The 17,009-nt window shown below is 45.3% G+C and overlaps 1 protein-coding gene across 1 annotated transcript in view; it reads left to right on the top strand.

The window, feature by feature from the left end:
* The window catches only part of AKAP12 (A-kinase anchoring protein 12), a 96,328-nt gene that overhangs the window by 45,464 nt on the left and 33,855 nt on the right, over window positions 1–17,009 (top strand). Inside the window, exon 2 of the mRNA XM_046005168.1 lies at window positions 10,910–11,024. Within this exon, the coding sequence (XP_045861124.1) occupies window positions 10,910–11,024 (115 nt within the window). The remainder of the gene's footprint in view (window positions 1–10,909; window positions 11,025–17,009) is intronic.

Below are 17,009 nucleotides of genomic sequence, written 5' to 3'. Positions count from 1 at the left end.
TTTTACATTTTATTTGCTTATCGTAAATAACAAGATATGTTGTCTGCAGACCAGTCATTATATACCAAGTAGTTGAGCATTATAGAATAACATGACCACATTAGTACTGTCAGACATTACAGAATTGACAGCTTTTTTGGAATCTTAAGAAAACCTTTAAAAATCAGTTCACCAGGGGCGCCTGGGTAGCTCAGTGGGTTAAAGCCTCTGCCTTCGGCTCAGGTCATGATCCCAGGGTCCTGGGATTGAGCCCCGCATCAGTCAGGCTCTCTGCTCTTCAGGGAGCCTGCTTCCTCCTCTCTCTCTGCCTGCCTGTCTGCCTGCTTGTGATCTGTCGGTCAAATAAATAAATAAAACCTTTAAAAAAAATTTATTTCTGCATCTCAGATATGGACTGCCCTTGGGGTGGAATGGTTTCCTACCAAGAAAGAGAGCATCTTAAGGCTAACTTGTGAGAAAGCACGGCTGTGTAGGGGAAGACCTGGAGGGATTAAAGAACTCAGTGCAGTTAGCTCACAAAAATTAGGGCTGTGGCTAATCTGCAATTTTTACAAATATGCGTTAGTGATGGAGCCATCCGTTTCTACATTTAGCCTTCTGCTTATTTCTAGAAATTTAAAAATAGTTTGGGAACTTCTCTCTGTGCTTGTGTTTAAGTACAAGCGGGGGCTGGAATAGTTTTACCATATTCAGCTGTGCCTGTTTGGACAGTTTGGTTCTAGACTGAATATGCTGTTGGGAGCTATGGCTGTTGACCTACATAAAATAATTCTTCAGTTATAAAAATGGTTATCTTTTTTTTTTGCTTTTTTGTTAGATCTCCACCCAAAATGAGGCTTGAACTCACAACCCTGAGATCAAGAGTTGCATGCTCCACCAGCTGAGCCAGCCGGGCGCCCTGAGATGGTCAACTTTTAAAGCAGTGTTGACGGATGGGCTCGTTAATCCTATGTAGTCTCTGTATATGTGGTGTAGTGGGGTTGTGTATAGTCTCTCTCCTTGCAAAGCATAACTTGCCTTTGCTAACCAAGGGTCAGCCCAACCGGGAACCCCAGGCAGGAGAGCCTACATCTCCCGAGTCATCGTTGCCTTGTGGCTGGGTCTGTCCCCAGGCTCTGGCCATCTTCCCACAGCGGTGCCCCGTGTCTTGAGCTGTAGCCCCATTTGTGTGCAGGGGTAGCAAGAGGCATTCTCTGTACACAGCTGGGTCTAGTTCTGTTGGGTCCCCTTGTCCTTCCGGACCTAATGCTGCCTCTTTAACACCCTCCTCACTGCGAACATGAGAATTTTTCAAAGTTGGCCTGAGTATGATACGAAGATTGGAGTAGAATACATACCTTGGTTTGTGCAAGCAGATTATGACTCACACAATGGCTTCTGAGGGCTTTTCGGTTGAAAACGAGAACCTTCCCCAATACTATTCCATTTGAATCTCAGTCTAAAAACTGAGATGGTCTTAGTCCCCATTTATAACTGGGAGAATGAGCTCAGAGCGAAGGTTCCACAGCTGATGGGAACCACGCTATATGGTCTCTGCTGTTTCCCCCATACTTTCTATGGTTAAAAATTTAAAAAAGAAAGAAAAACAAGAAAACCAACTCTGGTGTCTCTCCTCCTTTGGACCTTTGTGTAAACTGCCTTGCCCCTCTCCTAAGACGGAGAGTCTTAGAAAGATAGAGGATTCGAAGGCTTCACACTGGGTATGTTGAGTGCAGAGAGGTTGGACCAATCAGGCAAGAACTCCTGCTGCTTTTCGTTTTAGAAGGGGAAAGGGGCCTGGGACAAGTAGTTCCCTGTAGAGTCATAGTTGCTGACAGCAGATGGTATAATAAAAGCAGGTAAAACTTGGGTTAACACGTGACTTACTACAAACTTAACGTGTTGTGGGATGTTCCAAATATTCTGTGAGGTAGAGAAAACGAAGTCTTATGTATTTTATACAGAGAAAGGGAGGTAGGAGAGGCTAAGTACTGTGCCCAAGGTCACATTACCAAATAGCTGAACACTCTTGTGCTGGCCTGGAGCCCCACGTTTCAGGCTAAGACAATGATGGGACAATTATAAAATAAATGCTGAATTCAAGTACTTAATTTTGCCAGAGTACCCGGCCCTCCACTCTGCTTTTCTGTCTCTGAACCCATTGTGTCATCTGCCCTTGAGGAAGGAATATGGATTTGTTTGCATGATCCGACTCCTGAAATACGATTTCACTGCGGAGTTTCTTTCTTAAAGCAGTTCACTTGTCCCGTGAAAATTCATGTGACTGGTAGACATCAGAATTACAGCGCTTCACTGTAAAGCAAATTGTCTTAGCTGCCCCCTTTCGCCCATACTAAAATAAACTGAAACAAAAGAACTCGCAGAGGAAAAGCTCTCCCATCACCCAGTGGTAAAAGTAATCATGGTATTTAGGTAAGAAACAGAACACAAAAGAAAAATAAAGGGTATCCAATATTCATAGTTCCTTCCCCAGTGATTTTGATACATTATGATACTAAGTTTGGTAATGTTGCTATTTTATAGTAAGTTCTCTTACGTATTTGTTGTTGTTACTTTCCAAAAACTGTTTTGTTTGCCTTTTAAACTGACTTTTACAACGTAAAATACATCTCCATACTATCATATACTTTGTACGTTGTATTTTTAATGCTGCAAGATAGGCTGTAACCATTCCCCAAATTTTGTATATTTAGAATTGTTTTGATTTTAAATCTTTTGCTTTCCTTCCTCTTACTCTTTTTTTTTTTTTTTAGATTTTATTTATTTATTTGACAGATAGAGATCACAAGTAGGGAGAGAGGCAGGCAGAGAGAGAGAGAGGAGGAAGCAGGCTCCCTGCCAAGCAGAGAGCCCGATAGGGGGCTCGATCCCAGGACCCTGGGATCATGACTTGAGCGAAAGGCAGAGGCTTTAACCCACTGAGCCACCCAGGCGCCCCCCTCTTACTCTTTTTTGCAATGATCTTAATTACAGGAATTCAGTCCCTTTGATCTTGTCAAGCATCAGCTTCTGTTCCTCACCCCCTGTCCTAAAGGTTTATACTTGGATTTTATGAAGTTTCTGCTTGGATTAGTTTGAATAAAAATGCTTACTTTTAAAAGAAAAGCAAACCTTTTAAAACCGATAATTCTGTTGGTGTTCTGTAAATGACCTCTAAATTAGAGGGAAAACTTTTCACTTAAACATAACCCAGCTGGTTGGTCTTGTCACAATGACTTGTGTTCTTAGAGCCTATGCCATTTTTGGGAGATGAGGTTCCTAAGTTAGGGATTCTGCACTCCAGAAACTCCCCGCCGGGCAGAATGCTTGCGCCTTGAGTCCGCCAATGCAGCTCAGGTCACCCTCCCCACATTGCGTGGCTCAGTCCCTTTGATCACAGTACCTCTTAGCTTCAGCCTCCATGGCTGTCTGTAAGCTGGGCATGATGACAGTAGTTGCCTTACGGCGGAGCCTTACGGCAGAGGGTTATATTCGCAAGATTGCATATAAATCACATTTGTGAAATGGGTCCGTAATACACACATTAGTGTATCAGGAGCTTCTGGTAGCCTGCAATACAGCTCTGATATTTCTGGTTGGGTCTTGGTCAACATATATTTTTTATTTTTTAAATTTTTTTTATTTTTTAAAGATTTTATTTATTTATTTGACAGACAGAGATAACAAGTAGGCAGAGAGAGAGGAGGAAGCAGGCTCCCTGCTGAGCGGAGAGCCTGAGGTGGGGCTGGATCCCAGGACCCTGAGATCATGACCTGAGCCGAAGGCAGAGGCTTAACCCACTGAGCCACCCAGGTGCCCAACATATATTTTTTAAAGATTTATTTGTCTCCAAGAGTGAGAGAGTGTGAATGAGCGAGCAGGGGGAGTGGTAGAGGGAGAGGGGGAGAGAGAATCCTCGAGCCGACTTCCAGCTGAGTGTGGAACCCGACCTGGGGCTTCGTCTCCTCACACTCAGATCATGATCTGAGCTGAAATCAAGAGTGGGCTGCTTGACCGATGGAGCTTCCCGGAGGGCCCAGTTCTTGGTCTATATTTGTGATTAATGGTGTGGCCAAGGACGTTATTTATTAATATGGTAATCGCATTTGGAGAGCATAGGAACTGAGGGCTGGAGGCTCCGTGAGAGCATTTTGGTCCATCATTGCTCAGATGGACTGAAAAGATTTGTGAATCTTGGAAAGCCGGGTGACTAACCCGCTTACTGCTCAAGAATCTACACATCTTAGGTTCCAAGTATTTTCACCTTTGCAGTAATAAAGTGAGTAAAAAGGAAACCACGCCTTCCTATGATCTGTAGCAGTTAGATCTCTCAATAAAAGAAGAAAACAGTCTCTTCCCCAACACCTGTGCAAAGTGCAAAACAAAGAAGTCTACAGAGGCAGCGTCTGTTACAGATTCTGTGTCGTGTTACTAGAGTTCTGTTCTTTTTCTTAAGTGCTTTTGTGGGGATCAGAGGGAGCCCTCTCATTCCCTTCTTCCCTCCCTGGTAGTGGGTTATTTTTGTCTTGTTTTAAATACATAAAAGAATCAGTCTCCGTTAACGTGCTTTTCCCACTTAAACTGGAGACATCTACCCCCTGGATGTACTACGTTTCCTTCGATGCTGTTCTGTGGATTTTGTGTTGTACATCATGTCACCTACACCTTCTAGGTGTGTAAAGCCATCCATGTGCCCATTGGAATTGCGTGGTGGATGGGTGCCTGGGCGACTCAGACAGCCAAGCATCTGAGTCTTGATTTCAGCTCAGGTCTTCATCTCGGTGGTGAGCTAGAGCCTGGTGCTGGCTCGTGTTCAGTAGGGAGTCTCTGCTTGTCCGTTCTCTCTCCTCCTCCCTCGGCACCCCCTTCTCGATTCCTTTGACATGCGCACTTGCTCTCTCCTGCTAAAAAAAAAAAGGATGGAGTGTGTGTGCACATTCAGATGGTTTATAGCTATTTCCAGATTGCTTTCCAACGACATAGTTTACTGATTCGTACTCTGATTTCTGTTTTCTTCTGTTTGACATTTTTAAAGGCTTACCTTCAGAACGTTCCCTATTTGAATGAAGGAAAAGACACGGAAATGTTCTCTTCCCAAGTTTTATTGGGGGTTTAAAATATCCCCCAGATGGGGGCGCCTGGCTGGCTCAGAAGAGTATGTGACTTTTTTTTTTTAATATTTTATTTATTTATTTGACATATTTATTTGACAGAGAGAGAGGTCACAAGTAGGCAGAGAGGCAGGGAGAAACAGGCTCCCCACTGAGCAGAGAGCTGGATGCGGGGCTTGACCCCAGGACCCTGAGATCATGACCAGAGCCGAAAGCAGAGGCTTAAACCACTGAGCCACCCAGGCGCCCCGTGTACGTGACTCTTAATCTTTGGGCTCATGAGTTCGAGTCCCACATTGGGTGTATTTATTACTTAAATAAACTTAAAAAACTGAATTCAATTCCCCCCAGATAATTGTTTTCGTGTCATACAGATTTCCGGTTGTTCCCGCGTATATCCACTTAACAGTTCTGCTGCTTGGGTTTTAACAGTCATGTTTCTTTGGTTTTATCAGTTCTGCTTTTTGGGTTTTGCTACAGTTGTGCTGGGCAGAGCCTCATTTACTACATTTATAGCAGGACGGTGGGGCCAGTCCCACCTCTGCTGGTCATCCAGTGAGGATGTAGACAGAGTGTGTCTACTACCAAAGAAGTTGACTGAGCAGGCTCATCTCCCCTACCCCAGCATCCTGAGAACGTCAAGAACTCAGCTGTTGGAACATTGTTTAACTCATTCAGTAAAGAGCTTGATAATCCTGGGGAGTTTGGCTAGCTCAGTCAGGAGAGAGTATGATGCTGGGTCTTGGGGTTGTGTGTTTGAGCCCCCTATGGGGTGAAGAGATGGCTTAAAGATAAAATCCATAGAAAAGAAGGGTGCTGGGGTGGCTCAGTCGGTTAAGTGTCCAGCTCTTGATCTCAGTTCCAAGTCTAGATCTCTGGTTTGTGAGTTCAGGCCCAGTGTTCAGCCCTGCCCTGGGCACGGGGTCTCCTTTAAAAAAACAAAACCAGAGAAGCTTGATACGCCTCTTGCTTACTCTGTAAAGGGGGCTCAGAGCAAATCGTGGACAGTCTTGTGGAGGAGGAGGGGAACAGAGGAGTCTGGTGGTTTTTCTTCAGTGCATTGGCTGCCATTTTGGATAGTCTCTGGTCTTAGAAGAATGAGAGGAAAGTAGCTGCTGGAAGCCCGGAGATTTTTTTTTTTTTTTTCCCTAAAGCTTGTTGAGTGGTAATGTGGTAATACTTGACGGGAATAAACTCTGGCTGACCCACTCAGAGGATATAAGCTTGAAAACATTAAGGGTTTTGATTTGCTCAAAAGAGGCGTTGACGCTTTTTGAAGCACAAATCCAGTGGGAATAGAGCTTTCCTGGTGCTCACTGTCTTTCAAGTCTAATGTCTGTCTCAGAAGTCAAGGTTCTAGAACTGTATTTGTACAAGTGTAAAAGTAAGTTCAAAAGGAATGGAAAAAGCTGTGTGCAAGAACAGAGTAGACATTTCCTCTTTCTTTCTTGTTTGGAAACTTGAATCCCAATACTGCTCTCTTCCCTGAAGTAGTTGGCCCTCATGCCTGGTCTGGCTCCAGCGTTCCCATTTCCTGGCACTAAGTTGTGTCCTTGCCTCTGTGTTTCCCTGGGCATAACTGATAAATAAATCCTTGTCTCCGGTGGGCATGTGAATTACAGACAGAAGAGAGAATGATTGGAGACAAACCCTAAGAGACTCTTCATCTCAGGAAGCAAACTGAGGGTTGCTGGAGAGGAGGGGGGTGGCCGGGTTTGGGTGGCTGGGTGATGGACATTGGGGAGAGTGTGTGCTATGGTGAGAAAAATAAGTAATAAATAAAGGGGTAATCAGAAAAAAAAAAAAGAATGAAGACAAGCCAGATACGTATTAAAAAGCATGTAATTCTTGGGACACTGTGGCTCAGTTGGTTAAGTGTCTGACTTTTGGTTTTCCGCTCAGGTGGGGTGATGGTGGGGTCATGAGACTGAGCCGTGGGTTGGGCTTCATGCTCAGCGGGGAGTCTGCTTAGATACTCTCTCTCTCTGCCCCTTGCCCTGGCACGTGCTCGCTCTCAAAAACTTTAAAAAGCGTGTATTTCTCCTCTTTTTACAAATGCGTAGTGTGTGTGTGTGTGTATATATATACACATAAAGACAGGACTTTAATATTAAGGAAGAATGGGTCCAGTTTCTTACAACTTGAGGTGACTTTTTTTTAAAGATTTTATTTATTTATTTGACAGAGAAAGAGATCACAAGTAGGCAGAGAGGCAGGCAGGCAGTGGGGCAGCAGAGAACCCGATGCAGGGCTCAATCCCAGGACCCTGACATCATGACCTGAGTTGAAGGCAGAGGTTTAACCTTGAGCCACCCAGGCGCCCCCAATTTGAGGTGACTTGAACTTACTGGTAATGCTCAGAAGCACCTGAATTTTTTTTTCTAAAGTTTTATTTATTTATTTGACAGACAGAGATCAAAAGTAGGCAGAGCAGGGCGCCTGGGTGGCTCAGTGGGTTAAGCCGCTGCCTTCGGCTCAGGTCATGATCTCAGGGTCCTGGGATCGAGTCCCGCATCGGGCTCTCTGCTCAGCAGCGAGCCTGCTTCCCTCTCTCTCTCTCTGCCTGCCTCTCTGTCTACTTGTGATCTCTCTCTGTCAAATAAATAAATAAAATCTTTAAAAAAAAAAAAAAGCAGGCAGAGAGAGAGGAGGAAGCAGGCTCTCCGCTGAGCAGAGAGCCCGATGTGGGGCTCGATCCCAGAACCCCGGGATCATGACCTGAGTCGAAGGCAGAGACTTGAACCTGCTGAGGCACCCAGGCTCACAGCACCTAAATTTTTTAACAGTAGTATAAATTATGTAAATGATTGGGGATAGGGGAAAAGCAAACAGATCATCTTTGTCACAGAAAAGTGAATTATCTATCTACAAGGACACATGAGATTTTGTAAATAGCATCCCTGAATGAAACACAGAATGGTGGAAATAATCTGAATATGGTTGGGGTGAAGACCCATGTTTGTTGGGCGGGGTGTTGTGTCGTGGACTTTGAATGCTCACTGGAGATGATCACCTGTGGGAGTTAAGCTTGGGTGATCCACTTGCATTGAGACCCAAGCTGTGAATATGGTAACATTACTAAAATGTTGGTATAATGTTGTGAGTATGGTAACATTACTAAAAACTCATTTTTAGTAATGGTCTCTGTATTCAGTTGTCTTGCTACCAAAGTTAACTCATCAAATGCCTTTTCGAAGTAGAGACAGTTGCCCTGTGGTCATTGGGATTAGGCATTCCATAATTATGTATAAGAAGGGCTAGCAGGTGACCTCCGATATTAAGACTCACTTGATGTTATTTAATGTGCTTCATTTTACGTGTGTAACTTTTAGGCAGGGATTTTTTAAAGATTTTATTTATTTGACACAGCAAGAGAGGGAGCACAAGCAGAGGGAGTGGGAGAGGGAGAAGCAGGCTTCCCACTGAGTGGGAAGCCCAATGCGGGGCTCGATCCCTGGACCCCAAGATCACGACTTCAGCCGAAGGCAGACCTTTACCAACTGAGCCACCCAGGCGCCACTGTGTGTGTCTAACATTGAAAGGCAGAGGAAAGTTTGTGTCTGAATTCTACATTTCTTCCACGTTTCCAGACAGTTTGGCTCCGGGTAAAGATACATTGATTTTGACAATTCGCAAAGAATTATGAGACTTCTTTAAAGAATTACAGAAATTCTCTAGGACTCCAAACTCCATAAAACTTCAGATTTCTGGTCACTAAACAAGGGGCACCATTTGTTGCATTGAAAAATGGAGGCGTTCAAGCTGCTTTCCCATGATCCCCGGCAGCCCTTCGTAGGTTAGATTCGTCGTGTTTCCGTGGATCCCACAGGACTAAGTGTCTCTGCTTTCCTCCTCCTGCTCTTCTTCACCTTATTAATCAAATCTGAGCCTGACGTATTCACATAACTAGTGATTTTTCATCCAGATACCTGCTATTTTTGCTAATGGGCACTGTGGAGACCTCCCCCCCCCCCTTGCTTTTGTCTTTGGGTGTCATTTAAGATGCCCATCTTCGTATTTTGGGAAGAGAAGTGGAAACGGAGTGTTCTGTCTGGTAAATGGACTCAGCATGGGCGTTCTGAAGCCAACTGTCCGTCCGTAGAGTCAGTATTAGAGTACGGAGGTATTGTTTCAAGGAGCCGCTCGTGCCGTCGAAGCCAGCTGAGAGCCTGGAACAGCCAGGTGAAATCAATTTAGCCCAGTTCAAGTCTTCTGGATTGACAGTCTTGAACCTGCTGTCTCTTCCTTCAAGGCTCCGATCAAAGCCAGTGGTTTGGCCAGGGCGCTCCATTAGCCTGGAAGCATCATTGAATCATGCCAAGTAGAGTGCTGTGGTTTTGAGATTTCTTTGAAGTAAGCAGTCTGGGTACTCTGGAATACTCTCAATGGCATTTTATTATTATGCACAGCAGCAGGTCCTTCTGTGATCTCTACTGCTCTGCGAAAACCCTGGAGGTCCTTGATGATGGTGAGTGGTGCTGGCCTTTGGGCCATGGTGCCTCGCTTCTAGGCTGTGGGACCTGTGGCCAGTCAACCCCAGCTTCTGTGGGCACACGCGGAGGTCCAGTGTCCTCTTCTATCCAGTGGAGATACTGCCGTCTGCCCAAGTTGTTGTTTTTTTAAATTTATTTATTTATTTGACAGACAGAGATTACAAGTAGGCAGAGAGGTAGGTGGAGAGAGAGGAAGGGAAGCAGGCTCCCCACTGAGCAGAGAGCCTGATGTGGGACTCGATCCCAGGACCCTGGGATCATGACCTGAGCCAAAGGCAGAGGCTTTAACCCACTGAGCCACCCAGGTGGCATCCTGGGGTTCCTAATGGTTATTTATTATACTGTGTTTGCCACAGCCTTAATACTTTTTACCTATATTCTCAGGATTTACAAAAGGACAAAGGGCAAATCTGTGTATCTTCTGTTAAAGACAACTGAAAACCTCAATCGCACAGGTTATGCTCTGGAATAAAGGACAACTGATCACTTTAGTAATATTTTAAGGAAAAATCAGTGACTCACAAAAGCACAATGGCCCATCTCTTTGTTGTGTTGTCTCTGGGTACACTGGTCTTTGAACCGTAGGGTTCCTAATTCACCTCCCTTCCTGCTTCCCCGGACCGTTTCTCATATGCCCATCGTGTGGGGTCGGAGATCTAGCTTTATCCGTACTTCCTCTTCTGTTTGTGACTGGCTCTGTGTATTCCCTGATCGATTGCTTACGTGTCTGTCCTTTTTCCTGAGAAGGACATGTTGCCACTTAGGTATACACTTTGGTCAAATATGCCTACCCTGCATCTCATCACAAGGAAACATTGTTTTAAAGGGAAAAACTTTTTTTATTATTTATTTATTTATTTATTTATTTATTTATTTTTATTGAAGTCGGTTCCATACCCAGCGTGGACCCCATCCCTGGCCTTGAACTTAAGACCCTGAGATCAAGACCTGAGCTGAGATGAACAAGAATTAGTCGCTTAACCAAATGAGCCACCCAGGTGCCCTGAAAAACAAAAACAGCAATTTTTTAAAGTCTAGTTTTCTTAGTAGTCTGTCAACTCAGAGGGGCTGGGGCGCATCTGACTTAACTCAGTGTCATCGCTCGAATAGGCCTGGAATGGTGGGTGTGTAGATCATGCCCGTGTTTGGATGACTGAGCGGATAAAGGAGTGGTGTGCTCATGTACCCAGATACAAAGCCCTGTCTCCTTGATAAAGCTCCTGGGACACCTTTTGTAAGGTAGCTGGATCATTCAAGCTCATTGGACACTTAAAATCTTCATTACCGTTGACAGTAAGTTTACATGGTTTTGTTTTTTCCCCTTAGCTCCTGCAGAAGAATGGTCAGCTGTCTAGTGCCAATGGCTTAGCTGAGGAAGAAGAGTTCAGCCCCCAGGAGGGAGCCCTGAATGGCCAGGAGGAAGAAGCCATTGTCACAGATGGTAAGCAGCTTTTCAGTCTCTGGGCAGAAGAAGTAGGGACTCTAGGGCAGACAACACCTGCTCTGAATCCAGTGAAACAATGGAAGCCGGGCTGGTTGGACCACTCGGTGTCCTACCCCAGGGTGGGTGATGTTGACAACAGACGCAATCCATTGGTTACAGAAGGAAGTATTTATCAGACCTTTTGTGTGGCCTCTGCACCCAGGTATACGAAGTTCTGCTGCTATTTGGGTATAGGAAACGAAGTCCTGTTTCATCTTCCTTAGGCATTTTTGTCTGGAACTTAAGTTGGTGGTTTTTTGTTCTGTTTCGTTTTAATTGTTGCCTGGTCCCAACTAGTTGTCTGGTACTGATGTGAAATCTTGTTGGAAACCCCCCGAGTCGTGGTTGCATTAAGATTCAGTATCTCCCACTCTAGTGAGTAGCCTGCTCCCTTTGCACAGATTTTTCTAGAAATGGATGTTTCAGGGTGCATGCTGCTCTTCACCCAAACTATGATTTGCTGCATGTGTTTTTTAGCTCCTGAGCCTAGAGGCCCCGTGGGGGTGGTTATTGGAAAGTAAATCACCACAATGTCACTAGTTGGAGTGAGCCCACGTCAGGTCGCAGGGACCATACCTTCAGGTCAGGAGCAAGGACCTTGACCCGTGGGCCTTTGTCCAACCTCCCCAGGTTGGAGAAGAAACGTCCTCCGCTCTGGAGTTCTTGCCTCCTCATTCCATTCACTCATAAGCAAAGGATAATTTAACGACCACTATCGAAGATGCATAAAACGATGATTTGGCAGGAAGTGAAGTGAGTCTTCGCAATGTGAACAAGACAGATGAGGGGGAAAGTCCCAGGGGAGGAGACTGGCCATTGCCTTGGTTAAATGAGACTCTCCTAACATGTGGAACCTGTTTCTCTTCTTGTTCACTGCCCCCATGGAGCTGCTTCCAGCCGCGAGCTGCTTTTGAAGTTGGTGGGAAGACTGATCTTTATATAACACCACAGGCACAATATAAAGTTAGAAATATATACAGTCTCACAGAAGGGAGGATTTGCATGACCTAGTGTGAAACTTTCAAATCATCTCCACCAAAAGAATTGGAATGGTCCCAGCTCACATTCCAAAGTCCCGTGCTCTGTCCTTCCCATGGCAACTTTTGAATCCAGTCGAGCCACAGCAGGTCTGGAGCCTTCTCAGGCCAAGCCCCTGTGCTCTGTGCTGCAGGGAAGGGGAACAAACGGATGGACAGACAGCCTACCGCTTACCATTGCAGGGGGAGAGGAAGCGGGTCTATAGGATATATACATGATGAAGGGAAGATTAACATGGTGGGTATCAAATGAATTTGCAAGAAATGAGAGCTGGTCTGAGTTCTGGGGGTGCCATCATTTGAGATCAGAGCGTGAGTAAGGCCGGGGACTGGGGGAGACAAGGGTTAGACTGGTTGACGGGTCTCGGGCCAAAGTGAGGTGACTCATCATAACAGCCACCACTTTGCAGGTTTTTACCATGGGTCCTGGAACTGTGCTTTTGTGCCCGATGGTCTTGAATGAGGTGGGTGACGCTGGTGTCACGACTCAAACCCAAGGTCAGCAAGTTACCAAACACAAGCTCTCAATCACTGCCTTCTTCACCTTGCTGGACATGTCCATCGGCTTGTCTTTTGGCACAGCATCCTCTGAGCAGTGTTCAGTGGAAACCCAACGAGGCTAAGTGTGCCGGGTAACGGCTGTGAAAGCAAGTATTTGCTAGCGGTGTGGGATCACTGACATGAGTGAGGTGGGGTTCCCCTGGGACGCTGACGTATGTGATCCAGAAGATGAGGGAGAGGAGAAGGGACAAGGTCAGGCCTTCACAGAGGATCATTCCCTGGTCTCCCTGAGCTGACCCAGGCTTCTCTTCGTGGCCTCAGGGTTCTGAACAAATAGCAAAGACCTCTTGTAAGAAAAGTGGTCATTAATACACCTTGTCCTTTGAAAGACGGGTGGGTGTCCTAGGCCTGCAGGGGCCACCAACTCAGGGCCCTGCCTTTTGGATGAGCTTTTACTGTTTTAGGCAATAATCCATTGGCTTATTAGTGTCTGTAATAAGCTTGGTGCACTTGTTTTCTCTTCTGTCTTCATTTGGCTGCCTGGCATTATAATCATTAGTAATTTTTCATGTCTTTTTTTTTTTTTTTTTTTTTTTAAGATTTATGTATGTATTTGAGAGAGCGAGCGAGCGGGGGAAGGGGTGGAGGGAGAGACTGTTCAAGCTGACTCCTGCTGAGTGTGGAGCCTGATGCAGGGCTTGATCTCAGGACCCTGAGATCAGGACCTGAGCCGAAACCAAGAGTCGGATGCCCAACCGACTGAGCCACCCTGGCGCCCCTTTTTATGCTTTCATTTTGACTACAGTGATCGCCTGTGGCTAGATTTTATCGTTATTTCCAGAAATCCCTTCTACACAGAAGCTTATGGGGATGTCAGTGAAGGCATAATTGAGTAGGTAACACGTAGGATTGCGGGGACCTTGGTTTCTACTACTGTCCACATCATCAGTACGAGTAGACTGACCCCCCTCCTTCCCCAGGAAGATTGACCAACAGTGGGATTGCGTCCTGCCCCAGGCGGCTCAGTCCATGGGAGAAAACGATGAACGAGGGGCGTTCCTGCTAGCGGGTTTTTAATTTAAAGCAGCCGACTATATTTAGACAAAGCCAGACATGAAAGTATTGTCTGACCTTGACTTGTTAGCTTTCTTGCTGAAGCCAGACATACTGGCAATTCAGAACCCATCCTCTTCCTATAAGGAAAATGGAATCCTGTTTCCTTGTAAACGTTCCCCAGGTGACAGAAGGAGCTGCTTGCTACCTACACGTCTCTATGTGCATCAGGCTTAGGTACGCATAGAGGGATTTTGGAGAGGACTTGAAGATTGTAGAATTCCACGGGCCATCTTACAGAAAGTACACAGTCAGGGTTGAGAACCAGTAATTATTGGGGGGAAAAATGGGGTGCCTGGGTGGCTCAGTCCGTTAAGTGTCTGCCTCCAGCTCAGATCATTATCCCTGAGTACTGGGATCGAGTCCTGCATCAGGCTCCTTGCTCAGTGGGAAGCCTGCTTCTCTCTCTCCTACCTCTCCCCCTACTTGTACTGTCTCTCTTGCTCTCTCTGACAAATAAAATCTTAAAAAAAAAAAAAAATTACATGAAAAGAATTCACAATAAATTACTTTAGCCTTGGAGATTTTGTCCTCCTGAATTTTTTAAGGTGGTTTTCGTTTATTAAAACTGCTTCTGGGTGGCTCAGTGGGTTAAGCCTCTGCCTTCGGCTCAGATCATGATCTCAGGGTCCTGGGACCGAGCCCCGCATCGGGCCCTCTGCTTAGCGAGGAGCCTGCTTCCCCCTTCCCCCGCCTCTCTGCCTACTTGTGATCTCTGTCAAATTAATAATCTTAAAAAAAAAAATGCTTCTGGGGGGAAAACAACAACAACAACAACAAAAAACTCTTCAGTTGAACAGCAGCCTTTTCCCAACTAGAAAGTTCTTTCATGTCATGCTGTTTTCAAGATTCACAGTGGTCACACAAGTGCCATTAGTTTTGTGGAAAATCTGCTTTTGTGGAAAAATTTTTTAAAAACCCTCTTCATCCCAAACTGTCATTTTATTACAGTTAGTGGCCTGTGGCTCTAGGAGTTAAATGCCTCAACAGGAATGATTTTTAAAACATTACATGTGGGTCCAGGTCAAATTTTATATTTGAAACTTTTGCAAATTAAAACTTTCAGATGGAAAAAAAAATTAACTTTAGTATCTGTTGCACACATTATTTTCCCAACCAGATGGGAAAATTCAATATTATAAAACCAAAAAGTTGAAGACTTCTTTATTTGGATAATATATGTACTTAAAGATCTTATTTCTTTGACAGAGAGAGATAGAGTGCGGGTGCTTGGGCACAAGCAGGGGGAGTGAATGAGGGGAAGCAGGCTCCCCACTGAGCAGAGAGCCCACATGGGGCTCGATCCCATACCCTGATATTGTGACCTGAGCTGAAGGCAGATGCTTAACCCAGTGAGCCACCCAGCCACTCCTGGGTAATACGTATTTTTATTAAAGCCTACCTGTTCAACTCATTGCTGTGTGCAACTACGCAAGTGATTGTCTCCAGTCTTAATAATTTGAATTTATCATTTACGAGTGTGTTACTTGTTTCCTTTTTGAGATTTGCCTTTCTGCAGAGTAGACACAGCAAACATTATAAAGTAGGTGATTTCTGTGTTTCCGTAGGTCACGTTTGTTTGTGTGAACAAATGTTAGTCATCGCCTTGGTTTTTAAATTTTACACACACAGAAAAAATAACAAATCTTTGTTCGCATGTGGTTTTTACTGAGTGCCTGCCCAGAGTGAGGGCATGTACCACAGCAGCAGTTTGCCACTCTGGAGCCAGCTGCGTTGAAAGTAGCAGCCAGCTAAGCAGGGGGACAGGCTTTGTTACACTGATCAGAATGGTGAGGAGCTGGGCGCCTGGGTGGCTCTGGCCTTTAAGCATCCGACTTTTGATTGTGGCTCAGGTCATGTTCTCAGTGTCCTGAGATGGAGCCTGGCAAGGGACTCCCTGCTCAGCAGGAAGTCTGCTTGACATTCTCCCTCTCCCTCTCCCCTTGTCCCTCCTGACTCTCTTTAAAAAAAAAAAAAAAAAAGAATAAAATCTTTTTTTTTAAAAAAAGATTTTATTTATTTATTTGACAGATCGCAGGCAGAGAGAAAGAGGAGAGCTTGATGCGGGGCTCCATCTCAGGACTCTGGGATCATGACCTGAGCCGAAGGCAGAGGCTTTAGCCCACTGAGCCACCCAGGCACCCCTAAAATCTCTCTAAAAAACTGTGAGGAGGGTCATTACTGCAAACAGGATAGGCAGTCCTGGGGAAAAACTCTTCTCAGATCCCGAGAAAAATTTACAAACAGGGAAACCCCCAAATGTTGTCACTTTAAACAGAAGTCTTTGAGAGAGCGTGTTTCTTACATTCTGTAGGATTCCAGTTTTTCTGCATCTGGCTCCTATCCCCCAGATACAGAAACAAAAAAAATGGAGTATGGCGTGCTCAGCTATCTAGAAGCTCAGTTTGCAACATTACGGAGAATTTCATCTTCCTCATGGTGCTTAATGTCACTGTCTCAGCTTTTATTCATTTTGCTGTTTGAAACCTACCAGATTGTGGTGTTTAGTGCCTTTGGGATATGGAAAGGCCAAAAGGTAAGGCCAGAAGGTTATTTACCGCCAAATGATCAACAGCCCTCCCCGCAGATCTTATTACCTTACAGAAAATCCATTCTGGAGTTAATTGCTAGTAGTTGTGATCATCTAGTATCTTTATTTGGACAGTGAATACCTAAGGTCCTTTCCAGGTCTCTGTTAGAAGGTGGACCACCCCGCCCCATACATGTTCTTCTGTGAGAGGCTGTGCTCTCAGCAGTGAAGACATACACACTCAATCGCTTTTCTCTTCGACTTGGTGCCATAATTGGTACTTCGTATTCTCATGAAGACATACATGCCTGTTGCCCAGATCACTGCCCTCCATTCCTTCTCTCTTTTTCCCACGCCATTTGTCAGCATGTGGCGTGGTTCATGTCTCTTACCTCCAGCTCTGCTAAAATCTAGGAAGCAAGTACTTGAATGAATGAATGGTTAGAGTTAGCAGTTTGGCTTTTCCACTCATGGGAGAGGAGCGTCTGTTAGCTTCACACCGTTGTCTCATTTTCACATAGTTAAATACCACAACGTTCTAGCACCAGTGAAGCTGCGTCCTTCTCCGCACACCAGGCTGGGCTCTCGCAGGTGCTGACCGTCGCTCATCCAGGTGTTGCCTGGAAAGGTGAGGTCAGACCCTGACCTGCTCGGGGATGCTTTCCAGTGGGTGCGCTCAAACGACAGAGCGCTCCCCCCTACCCCCGCTTTGGTGTTTACAATACAGTGTTACGGCGTGGCATTTTCTCAAGCTGTATCCTG

This window comes from Meles meles, chromosome 5 (genome assembly GCF_922984935.1).
Source record: "Meles meles chromosome 5, mMelMel3.1 paternal haplotype, whole genome shotgun sequence".
In the NCBI taxonomy this organism is placed as follows: Eukaryota; Metazoa; Chordata; class Mammalia; order Carnivora; family Mustelidae; genus Meles; species Meles meles.
The sequence above is the reverse complement of the archived record's forward strand: the minus strand, read 5'-3'. Positions and strand labels throughout refer to the sequence as shown.